Consider the following 24,719-nt stretch of genomic DNA (forward strand, 5'->3'; position numbering starts at 1 on the left):
ATGTTGCATTCGACCGGCTTTGTTGTTGTTGGAGCACCGCGAACGAAAAAATTATTGAGCGAGTCTTGAAATTTTATAATTGCTAAACACGCTAAATTGAAAATTTCCGCTTGGTTTAAATGCAACAAAGCAGGCGATTAATCAAATTTATGAAAGGACTCCGTTTATATTTATGGCAGGTAAATACTTTTAACGTAAGTACTTCTGTAACAATGCCGGTGTAAATTCATTTTTCTATTTACGGTCTGACTTAAAGAAAACATACGTGGACAATTTACTTATCTGGACGGTAATATTTGCTTTTCGAATGTGGGTGACTGATAAACCAATGTAATTTTACTTATCTTCGCCTTGGTTTTTTTTTTCTGTGGGAAATATAAATTAGTGAATCTGATCGGAACTTTTGGTGTATTGAAGTATTTTATTTTTGTTTGTGTTGTATGTACGGTTTCTGATAATCTGGCGATTTTTGGTAATTCTAAGGATTCCTAAAATAATCAAGATCTTTCCAGTTTGTATGGTTTCTTTTGATCAAAAGACGTTTTTTTCTGTTTTAATAGGATTAACTTATTTTTATACAAAAAGATGTCTCGCTTTTATGAGACAGCCAAATTATTTCACAAACGTATTTATTTTTTTACTCAGTACTTCTTAATAAGTTAAACCGGTCATTTTTTTGTTGTACTTCAACGATCTAGACAAAACGACTAATTAAAAAACAATTAGTAACTTCTGTCCAAATATTTAATCACTGATGTAGAAACAATGCATTTTAAACAAATTATTTACTATCTGGACACGGTTATTTGACTGAATAATTGTCTAGTTTTAAAGATTCTTTTCCACCTGTGTGCTTTGTGCTTTCTTGCCAAGCAAACAAGATCAGACATCCTTGGATATCATTGTTTGAACACTAAACCTTCTCATACTTATAGATATGATTTAAGTCTTATTAATCAGCGAACAAACTTTTATATTAATCCTTGTGAATTCATTTATAAACTGAGCTAATTCTTTCAAATAATTAAAAAACCTATTCTTTATTTTAGACAATCAACAGATTGTTTTGGTTACAGAACGGCAACACCCACAACAACCTGACCTACAACAATCCAGTTCCTGTCGCGTCTTCCAGAACGAATCGCGAGTGTTTACTTTTTTCTCTCTCCTATCTCCCTCGAATTTCATTCTCGGTTTTCGCGCCGACGGCGGCGGCGATGACCTGAGAACCGCCGACGAATCATCAGTGCGATCGACCACCCCGCACCCTCAACGAAAACGACGCGGCATATGACAAACGGCGGACGGCAAGGACAAGCCCCGATGGCGGCGTTCATGACGCGCAAAAAGAAGTACAAGTTCCAGGTGGAGGTGTGTCTGGAAGAGCTCCTCGAGGTGCCCCTTATCACCGCCGTGCTCTTCGCCAAGCTGCGCCTCGTCGACGGCGGCAACTTCCAAGACAACAGTAGCAGGTACAAAACATTCTCCAATTTTTAAACTGTTTACCTTTCAGAAACTGTTTTAATTTTATTCGCAAGTTTTACGATTGTTTAATTTTTATATATCATTGTTAAAAATTTTTCAGAAGTGTCTTGGAAGTTTCAGAACTATTTAAATTTTATAAAGGACTATTGAAGAAGTTTTAGAACTGCTTAAATTTTTTAACATACTATTGAAGATGTGTCAGAATTGTCTAAATTTTATAAAGTACTATTGAAGAAGTTTCAGAACTGTCTAAATTTTATAATATACTGTTGAAAAAGTTTCAGAATTTTATAAAGTACTGTTGAAGAAGTTTCAGAAATCTTTAAATTTTATAAAGTACTGTTGAAGAATTTTCAGAATTGTCCAAATTTTTTAAAATACTGTAGAAGTTTCAGAACTGCCTAAATTTTATAAAGTACTGTTAAAGATGCTTTAGAACTATCTAAATTTTGTAAAATACTGTTGAAGAAGTTTCAGAACTGTCTAAATTGCATAAAGTACTGTTGAACAAGTTTCAGAACTGTCCAAATTTTATGAAGTACTGTTAAAGAAGCTTTAGAACTAAATAAATTTTGTAAAATACTGCTGAAGAAGTTTCAGAACTGTCTAAATTGTATAAAGAACTGTTGAAGAAGTTTTAGAACTCTTTAATTTTTATAAAGTACTGTTGAAGAAGTTTCAGAACTATCTAAATTTTATAAAGAGCTGTTGAAAAATTCTCAGAACTGCCTAAATTTTTTTAAATACTGTAGATGTTTCAGAACTCTCAAAATTTTATAAAGTACTTACTGTTGAAGAAGTTTCAGAACTATCTAAATTTTATAAAGTGCTGTTGAAGAAGTTTCAGAACTGTCTAAATTTTATAAAGCAAGTTTTTTAGAATTGTCTAAATTTTGTAAAAACTTGTTGCAGAAGTTTCATAACTGTCTACATTTTTTAAAGTACTCCTGAAGAAGTTTCAGAACTGTCTAAATTTTATATAATTGGAGAATTAAAACAATATTTTAATTTGTGTACAAACTTGTAACTTGAAATAATTTACTAATTAACACTCAGACGCGTCAGAACAGGGAAGTCCTAACAGATCGATTTAATGTTTAATACAGTGTCACGTTCGGAGGATCACAAAAGCGTCGCATTCACGAGACCGAATACCGAATGCGATTCCGGCGTGAAATGTGACAGGTTGTTGTTGCGGCGGTTTTCCCATTAAAACATCGCATGCCACTCAATCCGATTAGACTTAATGAAATCGGTAATGAGTGTGTGTTGTCACTGATAAAAAATCGATTTATTGTAAATGTGGTCGCCCAGAAATGGTCGCCGAGTATACTAAAAAAAACCCTTCGTATCTGTTTCGACATAAAATTTAACGTGCATCCGACGGTTCTTATCGTGATTCCTTTTCGTCGATCGGTTCGAAACCAGAAGCGATAGTTTTTGCCTCGATAAATCGCGTGCGATGGGAATTCAATAAAAGAAAACGACGGTGGTATTGAACGGGTTTTTTATTCAGAATACATTTCCTCTATGTCGTTTCATAATTTTGTTTTAAACATTGTAGATTGGACGATTGTACAATTTCTTTTTAAGTGGAAATTATTTCCTGGTGGTCTTTAATGTTGATGATTGTTGCCGGTTTGAGTTTTTTATGTCATTACAATAGTAGTAACGTTATCATTATCATTCTTTATTGGTGGAATGTAATTGCACTTTCTCTCGGATCGTACAAGGAAAAACTGCAATTGTAGTGCTGCAATAAACGCTAAATTGAGATAATTACATGCGATACAATAAGGCGTATTAAAGTTTTTACTAGTCCGATAATCGGAAAGATGTCAATCTGAAATGGAATTTTTATGTTAACTTTAATTGTGTTTAAAATTCAAAATCACATTCACATTATTATCAGACTCAGATTAGACATCCATCATAAATCAGTCGTTAGTATATTATTTATCCAAAAATGTACTTAGAGTAGTGGACAATTTTATAGCAATTTTTTATCAGATTTTAATCATAAATCCTTTATTTAATGTGAACTGTTAAAATAACATTAATTTATAGTACTATTGTTGTTTATACAATATTATAAAAAATACTCTTATTCTATAAAAAGTTACTTACATTTTTCTAAATTTTTATGAATGCACTGATAACTTAAATTTTGAAAGAAATTTTTAATGATTGAACCTCTATTATTTAATTTAACATTTTGTATAATATTTTTTTTGTTTTATAATTTTAGTCTACGTCTAAACGTCTATCCGTTTATATAATATATTATATATTCCTTCAAACTTCTTAAATTGAAGTGATAAGTTCATTTAAATTTATTTGGGATCATATTAATGTTAAAACACACATTCTTAAAATATCATTTCTTCAATATATGGAAGCAAATTGTTGTTTAAATTATAACTGGACATAAATCAGTTTAAGAGACCCTATGCCACAAGAATTGAAGCATAATTGAACTGCCATCATGATCCATTGTGGTTAAAACAAACTTTTTGTGTAGTTCTGTCTCTCTTGTTACTCTTTATTTTTCTTATACAAGTGGATCTCAGGTTATTAAAAACTACTAAAATTAATAGTACATCACATTTCATTTTTACAAAGTTGATTATAGTGGTTGAAATTGTGTTCACAACTTATGCCCACCCTAATTAAAACGACAGAAAAACTTTAACAATTAAGAGAAACGTAATTAATTTTAAAGGAACTTCAATAACGGGAGATCTAACAGAAATAATGATGAACATAAAAAAATGTATAAATCTTAAAGAAAGATCCGGTTTGCCTCCGTAAATAGTCCAGACGTCGTTTTGTCAGAGAGAGATCCTGATGTCTGCCCTGATGGTTGCTAGACAACTCTATTCACGTTTTTTGTTTAAGAGATTTAAATTAATTTGCTGTATTTCAGTGACTGTCGATCTCAAGTATTATATCAAATGTTTTACTTGCTTGATTATTCAATTAGTTAAGTTGAAACTGTAGGCGTTATTCTACTATTTTATAATAACGTTTTTAAAAATGTTCATCTTTGTTTTTATTTATTTACCATTAAACTTAATTGATAAATTGCATATTTCGTTTAAAATCAAATCTTTTGACTATGATACCGGTACCATAATTTAAAATAAAACATAGATGAGTTCTTTTCTAATGTAAGAATTTGATTATCGGAATATAATTAAAATTTGTTAACAATTAGCATAAACTTTCTTCAGATTAAAAATTGGGTGAAGGACGTTAAAACGTTCCTCTTCGTTTAAAACTGTCGGATTGATTACGTTGTTTCGAAAACCTAGCGAATAATATTATTGAATAACAACGGAGCGTTCCGTCGAATAAAATCGTTAAACCGTGCCTAAAGTCCATCGGATCATTTTTATATAACGATCAATTAAACGAAAGTAAAAGTTACAACAAACACTTATGCAATGGACCAGTTTCTTTTTTCGGCGGTGGTGAATTTGCTCTTTTTAGTAGAAACTCATTTTTCGTCGGAAACAATGAGCGAATCTCAGAACTTTTACTTGAAAACGAAAGGTCAATACACGATGAGTGTGTAGGCGATAATGTATTAATTTCCTAATTAAGTAAAATGATTTATTTTTGTTTTGATCACTCAACATCCGAAGGTTATGGATGTTTTGCATTTTTTCGCTTGTGCCGGTCGATAAAATTTACAATTACATTTTTTATCCTTTTGTGTAATAACAGTTATGCAGTTTTTTAATGTGATATTTGAATTTTTATTACTTTGTTTTTTTCCCAAAGAAATTAATGTTTTATTCAAATTATTGGGTGAATTTAATATTAATCATGTTGCACAAATTATTCACACATACTTGTGTAATGTTAATAAATAATGAATATAAATTTAATAATTATGTTTATATGTTAACATTTTATTATCAATTATTTATTTATGTTAATATTTTATTTTATTATAAAAATAAAATATATATAAATAAATTTTCTTATCTTATCTTTTTATTAATACAGGAAAGTTATACCTCAACGATGTGGCAAGGGAAATTCTTTGATAAATTGGTTGATTATAATTCACTATTATTATAAAATATTAGTATTTATTAACAATTATGATTTTACTATTTATACTTTTAATTTTAATACTAAATTTGAATATTTCTTCTTATTTTTTATTACTTGGATATACAGGGTGGTTCATCAAACAGATTCATTACCAGTTATTGATTTGAAAGTTTTATAACATTTATTGAATCAGTTTTATAATTTTATTTAACAAAATTTTATTTCCAGTTTCGTCCAAAGTGACGACAACTTTGTTATTTCCACTGAAACATCTTCTATATTTTTGAATATTTAAACTCATGTAATTGCAAATAAAATGACTATACCATGTACTACAGCTAAACTCAATAGCTTTTGACTTATTAATTTTTTTCCAAAAATTTTGACATATTCATGGTCCATCTAAAATGTATAGACAGCAATTCTGATGCTGGAAAGTTTATTTTTAACATACATGTCATATAAGTAGCCATTCTTAGTTCTATCAAATTTTATACATGTATCATTTAGTATAATTAGTATAAAATATTATGAATTATACAAATTTATTTATTTATTTTTTACATTAATTTCAAAGGATATTAATTGATAAGGATATAAGGTATATATATATATATATATATATATATATATATATATATATATATATATATATATGTCGCAGCGCGGTCAGGATTATCGGCCATTTCGAATATTAAATAACACGCAAATAGTCCTTACAATGTAATTGAACTAACAGGCACAGGATTACAACTAATAGTCAAACAATTAGGTAGGAGTCGTATGAAACGCGGTGATCCCGACGGTTATGCCAAGCCAAGACTTCTACGCAGCTTCCCTGACGGAGCTTAACTGTCCGCCCTCGCAGGTCTCCTCTACCGTCACCCTCGGTTCGAGTACCATCCCCTGCTTAGCACTTCCGCTGATTCCACCCAAGTACTATAAGTATGCAACCCATAGTACTACTTGCGTTTCACATGAACCCTCCGACATATATATATATATATATATATATATATATATATATATAAATTAAAATAGATTCTAAAGAACTTTTGTGTTCTAGCGTAAATGAATTTAAAAAACTAAAAAGCTTTTTAAACTTTATTCAATTAATTTGATTATCATAAATTAAAATAAAAAATCCAAGCATAATTTTCATGGCATTTAACGATCTATTAAAAACACTTCAAAGAAATATCATTTTATCTTTTAAACATACTGCTATAAAGAAAAATCCAGTGAATCCTTAAATTCCACAATTTGTTTATTATATTTCTCGGAAGCCGTTCATTTACGACATACAATAAAGCTTTTTAACGCCTTCGCAGTACTCCCAACAGCCGGCAGTACTAACGAACACATGTTCCACATGTCCGATACGCAGTACAAACAAAAAATCGCTCGTATGTTTGGACAATTTCGTTCGCGAAACGTCTGGTGAAACCTTGAAAAAATAAACGGACGTGAGCAGATTAAACTTTAGGGAGGATGAAAAATTCAAACGTCGCACCTCATCCAATTTCCAAATGTCGGGGCGAACATAATCAGCAGGCCCTCGGGGCCTCGGCTGTCTTAAATTGTCTTTCCTGTGGGATTGCTTCTTCCTAACAATTGGTCCATGAAAACTCCTTGAACGTAGTAAAATTGGGATTGTTGTCCGTAACTGTCTAAATTTTTAGAGACCTGTTTAAGAACATTCATAACTATACAGTACAGTGAGTTTTATACAGTACTAGTCAAGAAGTTTTATAACTGACTTAATTTTATATAATACTGTTTAAAAAGTTTCTTAACTGTTTAAACTTTTTACAAAATTATATATGAGATGTTTCATCATAGTTTACATTTTATAGAGTTCTCTTTGGGAAGTCATAAGTGTTTATATTTTAAACAGTACTGTTTAAAAAGATACTAGTTAAGAAGTTTGTGCAATATTTTATTAAACAGTCTAAATTTTTATAAAACTGTTTAAGCAGTGTCATGTATTGTTTGAGAAGATTCATAATGTCTGTCTGAACTTTTATATTTTTTTGTTTGAGAATTTCATAGCAGTCCACGTTTGAAGCAGGGATGTTTAAAAAAATCATAACTGGCTAAATATTTTGAAGTATTGTTTGAGAAGTTCCATAACTGTCTATGTAATAAAAGTCATTCATTACTTTGTAATTAATTTTTCCTATTTGAAAGCAAAAATATGTAATCACGTCTGTGCATAAGTCCTCCGTTTTCGTCACGTGTCTCCTGTAATTGGCTAGCCTCATCTGTGTAGTGGATCATATTAATTAAACCACAAATCCTTCAGGTGTTACGAAACATGCATACTTTATCTTAATCAACATTTAAAATTAATGACTGCGCCATGACGGATCAGAAAATGTCCATAAGGAGGGGCTGAAACTGAACGAGGGAATCAATTAGCTAAATTGTGTTTACTTTGAAGGAAAAAAGTAGGAAGTTTGAACTTGTGTCGGCGATTTTTACGGTCGTTGATTAATCAAAAGCTCTTCTACAAACAGTTCAGGAAACTGTAATTCGTTCTTTCTAATTAACTTGCTGCATCCTATCGATTCGCACGTTTGAATTATTTTCGCGACTAGTTTTTGAATAATTTAGACGACAAAATTGCCTCCGTACAAAGACAATTAAACCTGGCAATTAATTATCGTGTAATGCGCAAAACAGGAACGTATACGGTAATTTGTGTCACGTGAATTTATCGTTCGAAGACAAGGGAGATTACTGAATTTTGGTAGACGACGTGAATTAGTTTATCTATCGAATTATGAGAGGTAATAAATTGCGTAATGTGTTTTATTGATTTAAATCGATTCTGATTTCAAACTTGAATCGCTGACTTGAATATAAACCGGAAGCTCCATTCTTATTTATCTTTGTCCTTTTTCGACATTTCATAACATTCGTTTTACAGATACACAATTCACCGATAAAACCAACCAAAGTCAAACTCGTGTGTCCTAGTTTTCGTTTCGGTTCCGACGATAAATGCAAGCGACCATTAGATCGACAAAACGATGCCAAATAGAGCGCAGGACTTGGAGGAGATCCAGTGCATTATCAATTTGCATAACAGGATCATTTTCTCGTATTAGTTCGCGACGTAATTGCACTTAATTTAGGAATTACCCGTTAGTTATCAAAAAGTTTATGGCCAATTTTTTTTAAGTGCCCCTCGTTAAATTATCTTACGAGTAACTCACTTATCTGACTTAAACCCGAACAATCGGGATCGATAAATTTGTTTCCGTTTGTTGTTATCGTCAAGGTCGTTTCACTTGTAATTGTCGTCGCAAACCTGAAACCGTACAAGGAAAGAGGTCGAAGGAGTGAAATGTGATTCAGTGGGTCAAGTTAATATCGTACGGCGAATGTAATACAAACCGGTAGGGGTAATCGACTTTTTCAATGGAGATGTCTAAGTCGAGAGCCACAAAATAGGTTTGTACACATAATTATAATCCTACAAATTACAAAAAAAGTTAGAAAATAGATCAATATTAGAGGTTTGTGTATTAAGGGTTTAAGTTAAGACTCCTGTGGGTCTAACTGAAAGAGTGCTGTCAAGTGTTATCTTACATTAAAACAAAATTTTCTCCAGTTGTACTCTTCTAGGTACTCTTTTGTATATATCTTGTTGCTACCTCTTCGAAATTACTCGAGAGACACCTCTAAATATATGTTGACCTCGAACAGATGAGTAACTGTAAAAATGCTTATACGTAGAATATCAGTTACAAATATCTTCATACGAGCTTCTTCTAAAAGAATACCCGTGAAAGGTGAATGAGGTGTTAAATTTTTGGTCCTTAAACTGGAAAACTGAAAAATTATCAGGACAGAGTGTTGGCAACTGTCATCTTACATTAAAAGAAAATGGTCTCCATTAAACTGTACTCTTCTTGAGACTTTCTTATGTCTGTCAGAGTTGGTGCTACCTTTTCGAAATGACTCAGGAGTCATGTCTAAATACATGTTGACCACAATCAGATGAATAACTGTAAAAATGAAGCTCATACGTAAATTTTGGAGCTTAATATGGAAAGCTGAAAATTGTCTCCAATAAATTATACTCTTTTAGAGACTCTCTTATATGTCTGTCAGTGTTGGTGCTACCTCTTCGAAATAACTCAAAACTCATGACTAAATATATGTTGAGCTTCTTCTTCTAAAAGAATACCAGTGCCAGGTGAATAAAGCGTTAAATTTTGTTTTTTTAATCTTACTCAGTATAGGATAAAACTAAGAATCATGAACATTTGCCAATCTATAATTGAAAGCTGTTATTGAAAGTATCTTATTCAGAGAACGGAGCCTACAGAAAGTGGTCTTCAGGTGCATTTTTTAATTGTAGTCTTCCTTGTTCAAATAATCTTCAGTAAAACCCAGTTTTTCTGAATTTTTGTATTGCATGAGATGCAGAGAGATTTATAAATTTGGTAAAAGAATGAAAATATGTTAATTTTGTCATTGAGCTTATAAAAAAATATTTTCAAACCAATTGGGATATTTATTTAAATTGTAATACATCAGATAATAAATATACTATTAATAATGAACCGATAATCTAATTTAAAAAACTTGTAAATAAATTAATTTTGATTTGATTATTTGATCTAAAATACGCTCGACTAACTTTAGGGTTCTAACCCAATTAAGTAATTCTCATTTTTTAAGGTGTAAATTTACATATTATTAATATTTCGACTAAAATGTAACAAAATCGTTACTAATGAATGTAAAAAATTAATACATCAAATTTAGCTACATTTTTAGTGATCACGATCTTCCTTTCTTCCTTGTCCAAATAATTCGATCACCACTAGGATTCTAATCCAATATATCTAATTTTTTTTAAGGTGAATTATTTCGAGGTATGAATGTATATAAACATTTATTAAAATTAAGTATTTGTACGAAATATAATGAGAGTGTAAATAAAACTAAAGGAAATATGGAAAAATAAAAAAATACCAATTTGTATTTACCAAGAAGAAATACTCCAATATCCAATTTCCAACAAAAATGTTTTTCGATCATATTGAACCTTGATCAAATCGATTGTTACTATGTGATGTAAAGTGCATTATTTATAATAAAATTATACGGTTTTCTGCATGATAAGAATTGTTGTACGTATGAGTAACTGTTGTAAATATTTATTTTATCTTTAAAGCTTGAGCTATTGTTACTTTAACTAATTAACGATGCGCGTGATAACTTATCGATTTCGGTATATGTGCATCAAGATGACATTAACATATACTTAATAAAAATAGTTTCGCTTCCATCTTATCAGTGAGGAAATGATTCATTAATTGAACCTGAAACCCATTGTTTATAATTGCCGTTAATCTTTACCCCGGTGTCAATTTCTGCCCTAATTAAACCAACAACACGAACGTTCGATTGATCTTGCGGCTTCAGTATCAAATATTGATGTTGTGCAGTAATTACTGTTACCGCAACATAAACATTACGGAGTGAACACAATTTCCGATATAAAAACCATTTTCACGTGTTAATATAGATAACTGTTGTACGGTTTAATTAAACTTAACTAAATCAAAACTAAAACGTTTAAAAGCTGGGAACTGACCGCCGTTACACCGGAATGGGACCCGTTGTCAATGCGACTTTGACCTCGATGGAAGGCCGAACAATTTTTTTACTGTAATCGACGCTGATTCATTTCCGAGTCGCCTCCATCAACTTGGACACATGCAACAGGTGTTTTCGGTTAAAATTAGAATCGGAGGTGGATTGTTTGTCGGAGGGACATGTTGAACGTGTTGGCCATGTGGGAAATCCGATCCCCGATTGATCGGAACCAACAAATCACCGATTGTTACCCTTTGGTGCTTTATTTTCGGTACGTTCGCTTATTCCAGTCGAACGGTGTGAAATTTATGTGTATCCGATGGCGTAGGATTTTGCGGCCCGGTGCATAATTTACATATAACGAATGCGCATGTGACTCTCGCAGGAGTCGAAAGTTAAGCGGACTACGCGCAGGTATTCGTCGCCGCGAGGTTTCCTCGGCGACAGCCTTGCCGACGGCGCTCGACGACCTACAACGTTCACGCGATGCTCTTCGACGCGTTTCGAATGTAGGACGTTGGTGTTTTCCTGCTTTCCGCGCGTGTGTTTGATCAGAATTGGACAATTCTTGGATGGAAACTATGAATATGCAATCTTTTCGTCAATGTGATATTTCACAAATACTTGATTATGTGACTTTTACTTTCACCGTTTTTCTAAATTTGGTTTGATGGAAAGAAAGTCATAGTCAATTGTCTATCTCAACTCATAATATTTTTTATTTATTACATTACGTTTTAAAATGTTTCTTGATTTTCAACTTTTTATTTCAATATTAATTTTTTGTTTATTTTTGGTAATGTATTATAATATTTATAAATATATTCAATTTGTGAGACTTGAGGGCAGAAATCATAAATATTTATTATTATACTTCCGAATAAATAAAAATTAGAATTTAAATTTAACATTTCAAGATTTAAATGATATTTTTGTATAAAAAGTTAAAAGTTTTTGAATGTAAAAACTTAGAGTTGATTTGTTGTATATTCCTTTTTTACTATTTAATCATATCATAACTCATCATTGAATGTTTGTCTTAAACTTTAGGTCTTAAGTTTTGTGTTTTTTCAAATATTATATCTAAGTTTTAAAACACTTTTTACAGAATCTTTGAAACAGTAAACGCATGCAAAAGTTCAAATTTGTTCAGAAATGAACAAGAATTATAAAAATAGCTTTTGTTACTAGAAAAAGCATTTTTTTTAAAAAAAAGATGTCTCTGATGGCATAGTGGCTGTGTACCAAATTTCATTAAAATATGTAATGGTATCAGATATAAAATAATATAATTTTGGATTTTTTAAAATTTAGTTTTTGAGGAAAAAAATAGTTGACTGAATTGTTTATGAAATAGAGACACGGATATTAAGTAGTTTTGGCTATTATGAGAACTTTTAAATCAGATAGAGAAAAGCTGATTTAAACATGCAGAATTATCGCTTCCTGATGTGTCTGACAGATACTGAAATTTCTAAGAAAATTGATATTTAACGGATTTCGAAAAAGTATAATAATTTTTATAATATTTTTGAGGGAATACTTCCTAAAAACTATTTTCTATGTAAAGTAATCGAACTCAAAAGACTAATATTTTTATATTATTATATTTTTTTGTTTTTTGGTTATTTGTGAAACTTAACACACTATAGGCGGGTAGCAAAATGCAAGCTAAGTTGCTGAATTATAACAAAAAATAAGAGATAATTCTTTCAGTTCCGTATGTAAACCAATAGAGTAAAATTATCTCACCCCACTTTTAAAGTAAGTACATTCAAAAAGGTAAAAATTACCCGACCAGCGAACAATCAACAGTTCTCGGGACGGGTATTTTTACCCGACCCGCTTATAGTGTGTTAATATACAATTGAATTTCACTTTATAATATTTTGTAAAATGTGGTTCGTAGATAGATACTTCCCTTTTACAAAAAACATTTAATATATTTTTTAAATGATTTTCCGCTTGTTTTGCCATATATCATTTACAATGTATGTAAGAAATTCAAAATTGTTTGGGTTACAATAATATTAAGTAGTAAACACTGCATAAAAAAGTACAAAAGTAAGGTTTGTTATAAACTTCAACATTTTTTATTTTGTTTTCTGTTAGACTTTTATTAGAATTTTTTTTAAGATATCGATTTATTATTTAAAAGTGCATATCTGATGATCGGCTAAGTTATAAAACATCGATTTAAAAATAATTTTTTCTTTATTCCTTTTTTACTATTTAATCATATCATAATTCATCATAAGAATGTTGGTCCTAAACATTAGGTCTTAAATTTTGAGATATAGAATGTTTTCAAAAAATTCCTTTTTTCAAACACTTTTTACAGAATCTTTGAAACAGTGAACAGATGTTTATATCAATTTTCACATATAGCTATATGTCCATGCAAGAGTTCAAATTTGTTCAGAAATGAATAAGAATTATAAAAATAGCTTTTGTTACTAGAAAAAGCAATAGCATACCATATTTTTTTAAAAGATGCATCTGATGGCATAGTAGCTGTGTACCAAATTTCATTAAAATATCAGATTTTTGATTTTTTTTTAAATTAGTTTTTGAGGAAAAAATATTTGACTGAATTGTTTGTAAAATAGAGACAAGGATTACTATGAGAACTTTTAAACCAGATATGCAGAATTATCACATGCTTCATTGATGTGTCTGACAGATTCTGAAATTTCTAAGAAAACTGATATTTAACTGATATAAAAACGAAAAAGTATAATAATTTTTATAATATTTTTGAGGGAAAAACTTTCTAAAAACTATTTTCTATGTAAAGTATCTCAAACTCAAAAGAATATATTTCCCTTAACTACTTTTATTTCAAGTAAAAAATAATAATTTTTCTATTATTAAATTTTTTGTTTTTTGTTTATTTGTGAATCTCAATATATAATTGAATTTCACTTTACTTTAATATTTTTGTAAAATGTGGTTTGTAGGTAGATACTTCCCTTTTACAAAAAACATTTGAGATGATATTTTTTGTTTTTTTTTATTCTTTGTAATTTATATATTTAGTTTCAATTTAATATATTTTATATGATTTTACGCTTGTGTTGCCAGATAATATAATTTACAATGTATGTAAGAAATACAATTTGTATAATTTATAATATATTATTACATTTATAAGCCATTTTAAATAATAGAATAAAGATGTCTAGTTTATGTATGAACAAGGATATTTTACAAAGTTGTTTGTTTAAAATTTAATATATATTCATACTTTGAGCAAAAATAATCCAATTCAAAATAATGAATATGTAACGATTCTAAGGAATTCAGTTATTTCGTATATATTTCCAACAATTGCTGGACTTGTGAAAGAAAGTTTTATTGCAGGAATAATAAGAGATAGTCAGGGGTGGAATTTATTGACTTACTTATCTAGATACCAGATATAAAACATAATGTTTTCAACAAATGCAATTAACTGAAGTTAATAAAGATAACACCAAGAAGTCTTAATTATTAGAAGGTGGAGGACAGTGTTGTTAGTGAGAACGAAGATAAACAATCATTAGCTATTATCCAAGAAGATATTGCAACATTTAAATGTTCTCTGAATGACTTTAAACTAAATTTAGACCCAATAGAGGAGTAGCCACCTCGAAACAGTTTTTATCTAATCCTGCAACAAATGTTTATTTAGAAAGACTTGTTTTGGAAATTCGTTACAATAAATCAATTAGTCTGTACATGCAGAAGAGCATTCATTTATTCAAGGTGTTTCATAACTTATTCGAAATGTTTTAACTTAAGATATGAACTTCAAAATAATAAGTCGATTTCTTAAAAATAATTTAATAAAAATCCAACAGAAAAGTTTGTAACAAGCTTTACTCTACAAAAGCTGTTTTCTCCATTGACCTGCAAGGAAACTTGGGCTCGTCTTATCCAATTTAGTTCCTCCTTACTGCAGCCGATTCACCGATATTTTGTATATACTTCGGTTAAAAAAAAACAGATAAAAACTGTTTGGGTTACAATAATTGGAAATATGAAGGAGTAAACACTGCATAAAGAAGTACAAAAGTAAGGTTTGTTATAAAATTCAACAATTTTTATTTCGTTTTCTGTTGGACTTTTATTAGAATTTTTTTTCAAAAAATTTCGATAAGTTATGAAACATCGGTTTATAAAAATAATAAATTTTTCTTTATTTTTTTTTTTTTTTGCTTTATATTTATTTTTAATTATAATTTTTGAAAATTCTCCCATAAAAGTAGTGTTTTAGTTTTTTGTAACCATATACTATCGACTATGAATAAGTAAAAAGATGGTAAAAAAATTCCCATGGGTCAAGTCCTAAAAATCTTACAAATATGTACTCACAAGTTAGTTAAAAATATAAAGCGTTTTATTGTTTAATTTTATAATTTTTGAGCATTCTGTTTTAAAAGTATAAAACTAGTCCAAATTTTAGTTTTATCTATCATTCATTGGCCATGGATAAGTGAATAGATGATACACAATTTCTCGTAGTTTACCTCCATATATTGAATAAGTTATTACAGTAAAATTGTATATTCATTTTAGTTTGGAAAATAAAGAATATTCGTGTGTATTTTAAAATGTAGAAAAAAAATATTATATGTCTTTTTTCCATATAACATATACATTTTTTTATCCTGACAATCCAATCTTCGTGCAAAAACGTAAACAAAAGTGGTTCCATAAATAATTCAAGCCATTACAAAAACAAACACGCGCCTTCATCCCGTTTCAATGCAACAACTTTCGATTGTTTGGCGGAGTTTCTAATCCTGCAAAGTGGATTTTCTAATTAACGTTTATTTATCTATCCGATTGCGATTTAAAACAGTCCAAACGAACGTCAGAAAGACAGCTGGTAGAATCTCAATCGGAGAAAGTCCCACAATACACATATTGTTACATAAAAAAAATAAATTTTTAATGAAAAATCTCCAACAACTAAAACACAAAAGGACAGAACACGTTGCAGTTTCGTCGGCGTTCGTGATTGTGTTCGAAAAAGTGGGTCAAGTAGAAGAAAGTGTGCGGAATGCAGTTTACGAAATCGAACCCCGAAGAAGTATCGGAACGGATTCGAGGATAGTGAATCCCCCGTTGCCGAATTCAAGGAAATCTCGCAACACGACCTTGCAAGGTTACCGAGTAACGACCATGTTTACATGTCAACCAAACAGTATGCTGCATACATGGAATTAATTAATTGTATTGGGCCGAGGTCGGACTGAACGTGCGCCGGAATTAATAGGGTTTTGATCCCCCGAAAAATCGGCGAGAAAAAGGGTGTGGGAGATGAATGAGATTGTTTTAAATCAATAGACGGTCTATTAATAGATTCTTTGGGTTCGATTTCGGGTTCACGAGGCGAAAACTAATCCCACCTTTCAATGGGCGACACCGGAAAAATGAATGTGGGAAATTGCTTTTCAGGTGTAAAAGTTACGTCAAACTTTGGTCGTTTTTTTTTTCGTTCTAGAAGTATTTTAATATAATGGATAATAACCTATTTGCCAGTTAATAAAACCATAATGTTATAAAATTTTCAACTACTGTACCTAAAAATTAATTAACTATGAACATACTAAAATGTTTACAGTAAAAGTTATAAAATTTAGTAAGTGGTAATAATGTGAAATAATGAAAGGTATAAAAGAAACATTTTTATGTTACTAAACTATTGAAAATTAAAAATTATAATACGTTTTATATTTTTAACTAACATTAACTCGTGAGGGCATATTTGTAATTTCATTACTTTATAACATTTTTAGGATTGGCAGATGGTTACAAAAAACTAAAACATGTATAGTTTTGTTAAGCATATACCGAAATTCTGATCAATCAACTACCTTTAAAATTATAAAGCAAAAAAAAAGAATAAAGAAAAATGTTGAACTTAATTACTTTTATAAACCGAAATAAATATGGATGAATGCTCTTCTGCACGTACAGGCCTAATTGATTTATTGTCAACAATGAACTTCCAAAAATAGTCGTTCTGAATAAACACTAGTTGCTGGATTAGATAAAAACTGTTGAGCCAAGTTAGTTGGGAAACGTTCCGGGATGACTACCCCTTTATTCAATTGTGGCTGAATTTTCGGAGAAGATTCAGATGTTGCAGTAATAGTTAATATCTGTTCCTCTTTCTCCTTACTAACAACAGTACCCTCCTAACATTTTAAATTCTTTAGAGTTACCTTTATTAATTTCTGTTAATTGCATTTGTTGTAAAAGTTATCTTTTATATCTGGCATGGACATAATAACGCAGACCTTAAATTTCACCTCGGACTGTCTCTTATTATTCCAACAATAAAACTTTCTTTCGTAGCTCCTTCGCCGTATGGTAATTGGAAGTATATATGAAATAACCGAGTTTAAGCTGTTCATCAGTTTCGTTACATATTTATTATTTTGAATGGGATTATTTTTGTCTAAATAACGAATATATTTTACATTTTAAACAAACAACTGTATAAAATACCCTAGTTCATGTAGAACCCAGACATCTTTATTGTGATGTCTTATAAATATATATAAATTATAAAAATCCACTAAAGACCTTTATTTGTTACTAACATTTTAAGTAATATTATCTGGCAACACAAACATAAAATCATATAAAATGTATTAAAATAGAAGTAAATGTAAAAGTTACATCGTATAATATGAAAAACAAAAATTAACAAATAAGACATTCTTCCCCCTCAAAGGATTTTTGTAACAGGTGAATATCTGCAAATTGAATGTTCAACACGTTTTATGAAAATATTATAGAATAACACATCGTCATAAAATTTGTATTTTTTGTCCGATTTTGACATATTTTTTAAAAATAGTAAAGGATAAAAATATGTACTTATAATCAAATTGTCACGTTTTTTAACCTAAAACCAAAACCTACAGGGAAATTTTTTAGACATGAAAATTAAAAAAATCATACCAACAATATTTTTATAGAAAATATAACTACACCACTGAATTAGGCATCCCCTGAAATGGGTATTTACCAAATTTCATACAAAATTTGCATATTAATATTTTTGTGGAAAAATTAAAACTCATATTCTTTTTAATGAAGTAGTCTGTCGAATAAACTCTCAAAAATAGTAGTAAGATTATTTTATTTTTCAAGAATATTAGAATATTTTTTATAATTATATAAATTATACTATAAATATACAAATTATATTATACTTATACTAATTAAACCATACTTATATTATAGTATTAATTTTGTATGTTTATTAAAATTGGTTAAAAATACAAATTTTATGAGTGTCTATTTTTCAAAAAGACACTGTATATTAAGATTTGCAGATTTATTAAAACTATTAAATTATTGAAAAAATGATAATAAATAACCAAAAAAAATATATAATAAAATAAAGATTACGTAAACAGAGTGTTCCCGAAAGGTATGTACAAAATTTTAGCATCAATTCTCGAAGTGAAACTTTATCCTTGTAAGTTGACGACGATATGGGGCGTTAGTTAATAATATATTTTCATTTTCATTCATTTTTTATTATTAGAAACGTGTCAGTGTTATTAAACTTGGTATACAGGAATTTTACAGGGTGAAAAATTCGAATATGTGAATAAATTTGAAGCATAATATAGAGGACATCACATACAGCGTATATAGCATTAGCAAACCGTTTTAACATTTTTGTTACTCAATATACAAACAATGTCAAACATGTACAGGTTTCTGGAATGGCAATATTTATCTATTCCTCTACGTGTTGCGTTTAAAACAGGTATATCTCGTTAATGTTGCTAAAAGCAACCGTTTGCCAGAAAAATGCAATTATTTAATTTTATTTATTAATTATGCTAAGACACTTTAACCAGATATTTGAAGTAACCACCGTTTCCTTGTTTACAGATATTTATTCGACGAAGAAGATTAATACTATAATATTTGCCTCATTTGCATATTTTGCTTTAAAATGTTGGAATTTTGTACACGTTTCCATAATTCTTCTTCGGTATTTACCCCCATAAAAGTATTGAATATAAATTATTAATATTTTGACGCCTTGTAATTGTTGATATATTTTCACCTAGATAATTTGTGGAAAAAAAACTACATACCATTCGGGGACGCCCTATATATTTATTTTTTATGTAGAAGAAATAATTTTTAATGTTAAGGAAAATAGATAAACGGAATTTGAATTTTATATACAGCTTATACTTTAAATATATACTGAGTACTAACCTGGGTAGTAATGTGTAGTTTGATGCTGTTACATCGGCGTAAATTTTGAGCTCTAGTTAATTTAAATCTTTCATTTCTTTAAGAGACTTAATATGTCAGTGTTGTTGTTGTTGAATTTATTTGAAAATTTTATGGTTTTATTAGATCAACAGTTTCACAATTTTACACTCTCATTAGCTCGAGCAATTTCATCATTTTGGCGATTCATTATGTGGTGTTACGAACTCCAAATTTCAATGTCTCACAATTTAATTGCTCAACCCACTATTTACTACGCGAGAACACAATCGAAAGTTGTCCCACCAAAACCGAACGAAACGACCATAAAAATATTTATTAACCTAAACCCGTACACAAATTCCAAGATTTCCAACACGAACAATGAAAAATGCAATATAATAAACGTGAGAACAGTCGATTTAAAACGGATTGGAAGAAGAGATTAACCGTTCCCGGTAGGCGGAACCGCGCGTCCCGCGGGACGCCATCAAAAACGAGTGAAATTGCGTTCCGGCAAATAAAAATAAAATATTCACGGTGGGCAACACGGTTTGTGTCCGTTTAAAATTCACGGCGTCGCGAAAACGCGTTTTTAGTTGGATAAACGCGACACCGGTTATGAGTTATTGAAACGGATGAATATGGAAATTGGGCCGTAATTTCCATTCGTTTGTACGAACGATTCGACAAGAATAAGTTGGAGTTTCCTCGTGTCGGTGTAATATGTAATTTATATTTATTGCTTTCGTGTGTTTCAACTACGGTAACAGCGAGTTGATGGAAGTTTACGCCGGTTTAAACTTGATAGTTGGAAAACTGGGTCGAAATCTAGAATGGGACGAGTTCTGACCGTTGGTTTGTTGCAATTTGTAACTTACGAAGTTTACATCAAACACCAACACGTAATTGTATCACTTTAAAATTAAATCGTTTAATCCTGTGCAAAATAATTGACGTTTTTACGTAAATGCTCCTTTAATTTGTGAAATATAGAAACCATATTTTACATGAAAATTATTTTATAATCGAAACTATAAAATTAAATTAAGAGTCTTATAATAATCAAATTACAAAGCCATCAAACTTTTAAATTAATTATATTATAATGTGATGAAAATTTTCAAATTATAAAAGGGTTAAATTTCAAAACTTTTGTACGATAGGCAGTATAAAATTATGAAATTTTGAAATTATAAAATTTTAAATTAGATTTTTTAAATTAATGAAATAAAATATAAATATCGAATTATAAAAATTTTCAAACTTAGTGAATGAAAATTCTCGTATAATAAATCAGTTAAATTATGAAATTATTGAAAATAAAAATAGTTAAACTCATTACTGATATATTTTCAGATTATAATTAAAAAAAATGAAAAATATAATAATTAATAATTTTAATTTATTTTCAACATGATCAACTATCTGAGTCTTCTAATTTATTATCATGCTTACGGACTTTTTAAATAAATAATTGTTCCCGATAAAATTTAGTATTTTTAAAAGTTGATATTGGAATATTGAATTTGATGATTCTTAATTTGATTGATTTTTTTAAGTATAAAAAGATTTCCTAATAACCTTTGGTATATTCTTTATATAATTATTGTAATTTAATTATTATAAGAATATATTTAATTTTAATGTTTTGTCATACTTTTAAATATGAATTTAAATTTTCATTTTACTGATCAAATTTAATATATATATATATATATATTTCAGGCTAAAATAATATTTTTAATAAAAAATAAAATAAACAAATTATAAAAACAAATTTTTTTTAATTTTTAAAAATACCATTCTGAATAATAAAAAAATAAATTAGAAAATTAAAGAAAATAAATAATATATATATATATATATATATATATATATATATATATATATATATAACTTAAACTAAAGAACTATAAAATTATGATATTTTAAAATTTATTAAACCATAAAGGAGAAAGGTTTTTCTGTGATAAATTAGTCAAATTATAAAATTAATTAAAATTTCGAATTTTTATATTAATTATAAAAATCATTGTGAATAATAGGAAAACTGCTTTAGGAAACTAAAGAAACTAAATAGTTATGAATTTAAATAATAATAAACTTTTATTACTATTTTGTCAAGTAATAATAATATTTTTTTGAATAAATAAACAATAAAAAATTTTAAATGCAGAAATTTGTTTTGTAAATTTTAGAAATGGAAACTTCATAAATCATAATTTGTTTTCTTTGTTTAGCCACCAAAAATTCAAATATTTATTAACATTTAAAAATTGTATATTCAAAATATCATATTATATAATCATAACAACTTTTTATTTTTTAATATAATAATATAATATTTTTTTATTTTTAATTTCATTATTTTCTCTACTTTGAATAAAAAATATATTAAATATAAATGATTTGGTGTTAAATAAATATTTATAGTTTTTTATATAACATAAAAATAGTTATAAATTTCAATTTAAAGTAATATTTTCCATTAAAGACATTTTTACCGTAATATATATAACTATCAAATTATAAATCTAAAATAAAAAAAATAGAATAGTTACATTGACTATTAATATTTGTTTGGTAATAATAATTAATTTTTTGAACAATCTGACTATAAAATATTAGAGATTATAGAGGGTTTATATTGTGAAATTTTGAAATTTTAAATTATTGTGATATAGAAATTTTTAAAATTAATAAAATAAAATATACAATTCAAATTGTAGAGTTATAAAACTTACTACTTACTTAAAATTTGTGACATTTTAAAATTTATTGAAGAATAAAAAGTAATTAAATTATGAAATTAATGAGAATATAAAATCTCAATAAACATTACTGATATTTTTTCAGGTGATATGATAATTATTTTTTTCTGTTTATGTAAACCAGATATGCACTTCTAAAAATAAGTCGATTTCTTAAAAAAAGTCCAAGAGAAAATGAGATAAAAAATGTTAAAGTTTATTAAATATAACTAAACAACATTACATTTTTCCAAGAATAAAATATATTACTCCCATCTTTGTATATTTCAATCGAAAACCGTTCAATCCTACTGAAATATAAGAGACATCATGCACGACACAGACAGTAAAAATCTTTGTCATATGAAATTTCAGTAAGATCAAAGACTTTCCAATCGGTATAGTTTAAATATATACCTTTACAAGAGAAAATATATATTTAATTTTTGATGTAAACTAGGACATATTTTTTTATAGAAGTGAATAAAAATCAAAAACAAAATTAAATAACTACAAATATAAAAAATGTTTTACTTATGAATAAGTAATGTAGTTTCTTAATGAAGTTCGTATCTTTTAAACCATAAAATATGAAATATTAATCTACACAACACGTATAAATGAATTTTAGCGTCAATCCATTAACACAACGTGCATTGTTTGTTATGAAAATGGCTTTATATGGATTTCAGCGTCGACATTGACTCGTTACAATAATGCTTTCGAGTTTATTGTCTGGGCCGTTTTCCCACTCGTCCACGTGTGACTCATTCGGTTCCGATTTGATTTAGCGATTAGCATGTGTGTATGGGGATCGAATGTTGTTTCTAAATGCGACGATAATCATGTTCGTGCAACCGACTTTGTTTTCCATTGATTGTCCGTATTTTTTTTGTCTGATTTTTTGTTCAGGTAATGACGCCGAATTATCAATGACTCACACACGGTCACACAATAAACAATGTATTTTCACTTTGACAGTGTGCAATAGAAATTGAACTTGCCATTTTGGCCGCGGTCCCATTTCGACAGGTTATTTCGGTTGAAGAATTTTTGACCTTTCGCGAGCACCGTAACGAGCTTTCAATTTAAAGTATTTCGGTCTAGTTGGATTAATAAAGTTATGCGACGATCAAAGTTTCGCCCGTCATGTCCCGAATCATGTCACAGCGACGTGCAAATTGCCGACGGAAAGTTCGCAAATCGAGTTACATCATCGACAACGAACTTCCCCGCGAAGTTATTTAGTTCGCGTGGCGATGGAAATTACGCACGCGGGGGGCATCTGGCCGCATCGGGGCGACGGACATGTGGAACATAAGTTTGACGGCGCGCCGAAGAAGCCGTCCCAAAATGCGATGCACACACACGAAAAACACCGTGGGAATGTTGCCACCGCTATAAATAAATCGTGTTGTGTTTTTATTTAAACCTAGGTCATGATCAAAAGTCAACGGATCTGTCGTAATTCAGTCGAGAAACGTTGCATCGAAAAATAGATGTGTAGAAATTCCCGGACGACGAAAATGGACACAATTAAATTCCCAACTGTAAGTTGTACAGTGACAAAACGCCAATTGACACAGTTCGTAACGAAACTAATTCAACATCTGTTTTGTTCGGATCGTTTTACAGACGTCAAGACGTTCTTCGGTGGATAAGAGACGGAATTCCATTGCTCCGAACTCCTTCAAGTTTTTCATTTATTATTGGGGTTCGCCACGAAGCATTTAACCCAATTAAATTTGTAATTATTTGACTAGAAATTAACGTCACGCTATTTACCAATAATGTGCCTTTTTCCTCGTGTTTTTTATCGAATGCAGTGAAATAAACACGTTGAATAAACGTACCGGTTGTATTGTTTGTTGAGTCAAAAGAAAACGAAAAACAGGTGTGACACTACAGTGCTAAAACCGTTAATAAATCGTTTTAAAAGCCAATACAAAAGCCATTACTGTATAATTAATTTCCTCTCATCATAGACATTCAAATCGTATTTGTTAATTCTCACATTTAACATGTTTGTTCAATAAAAACTATTTTTATCCAAGATGTCAGATTTAAACAGTTTTTCAGGTAATAAAACAGTCAAGTTTTAAAACTATTGAACTAAAAAAACTATAATATCATGAGCTTTTAAAATTAATGTAGTTTTTGAAGTAATAATATTTTAATAAATATATATTATTTTTTTAAACACATTAAAATACGTACATTAAATATGGTAAAATATGTTATTATAATCAAATAAATTATGAATTTATTGAAATAAAACAGTTATATTATTAAAATTATAAAACTTGTTCAGTAATAAAATAGTAAAATTTTCAAAATACATTATTAATAAATATGAAATATTTAAACACTTTTCAACTGATAAAACAGCCAAGTAAATTGTAGAAACCATTAAACTAACTAGTTAAACAATTATAAACTATAAATATTATCAAACATATGTCACAAAAGTCAGTCGAGTTAATAAATGAACCACATTTATAAAAAATTCAAATTATCGAATTCAATGAAAATATTACAATTATGTATTTTTTTCAA

General features: G+C 29.0%; 1 protein-coding gene and 1 long non-coding RNA gene across 3 annotated transcripts in view; both read left to right on the forward strand.

Annotated features, from left to right (window-relative positions):
• Positions 1-24,719, forward strand: part of LOC109600672 (uncharacterized) — a 46,754-nt gene that overhangs the window by 1,771 nt on the left and 20,264 nt on the right. For both annotated transcript variants that reach the window (XM_049965149.1, XM_049965150.1), the window contains exon 2: positions 1,077-1,472. In XM_049965149.1, the coding sequence (XP_049821106.1) occupies positions 1,291-1,472 (182 nt within the window). In that variant the 5' untranslated portion in view covers positions 1,077-1,290. The remainder of the gene's footprint in view (positions 1-1,076; positions 1,473-24,719) is intronic.
• Positions 23,296-24,015, forward strand: LOC126265016 (uncharacterized). The gene is made up of 2 exons (XR_007547571.1): positions 23,296-23,713; positions 23,799-24,015. It is a non-coding gene; the product is annotated as an uncharacterized LOC126265016 (long non-coding RNA).

Source organism: Aethina tumida, chromosome 3, assembly GCF_024364675.1.
Source record: "Aethina tumida isolate Nest 87 chromosome 3, icAetTumi1.1, whole genome shotgun sequence".
In the NCBI taxonomy this organism is placed as follows: Eukaryota; Metazoa; Arthropoda; class Insecta; order Coleoptera; family Nitidulidae; genus Aethina; species Aethina tumida.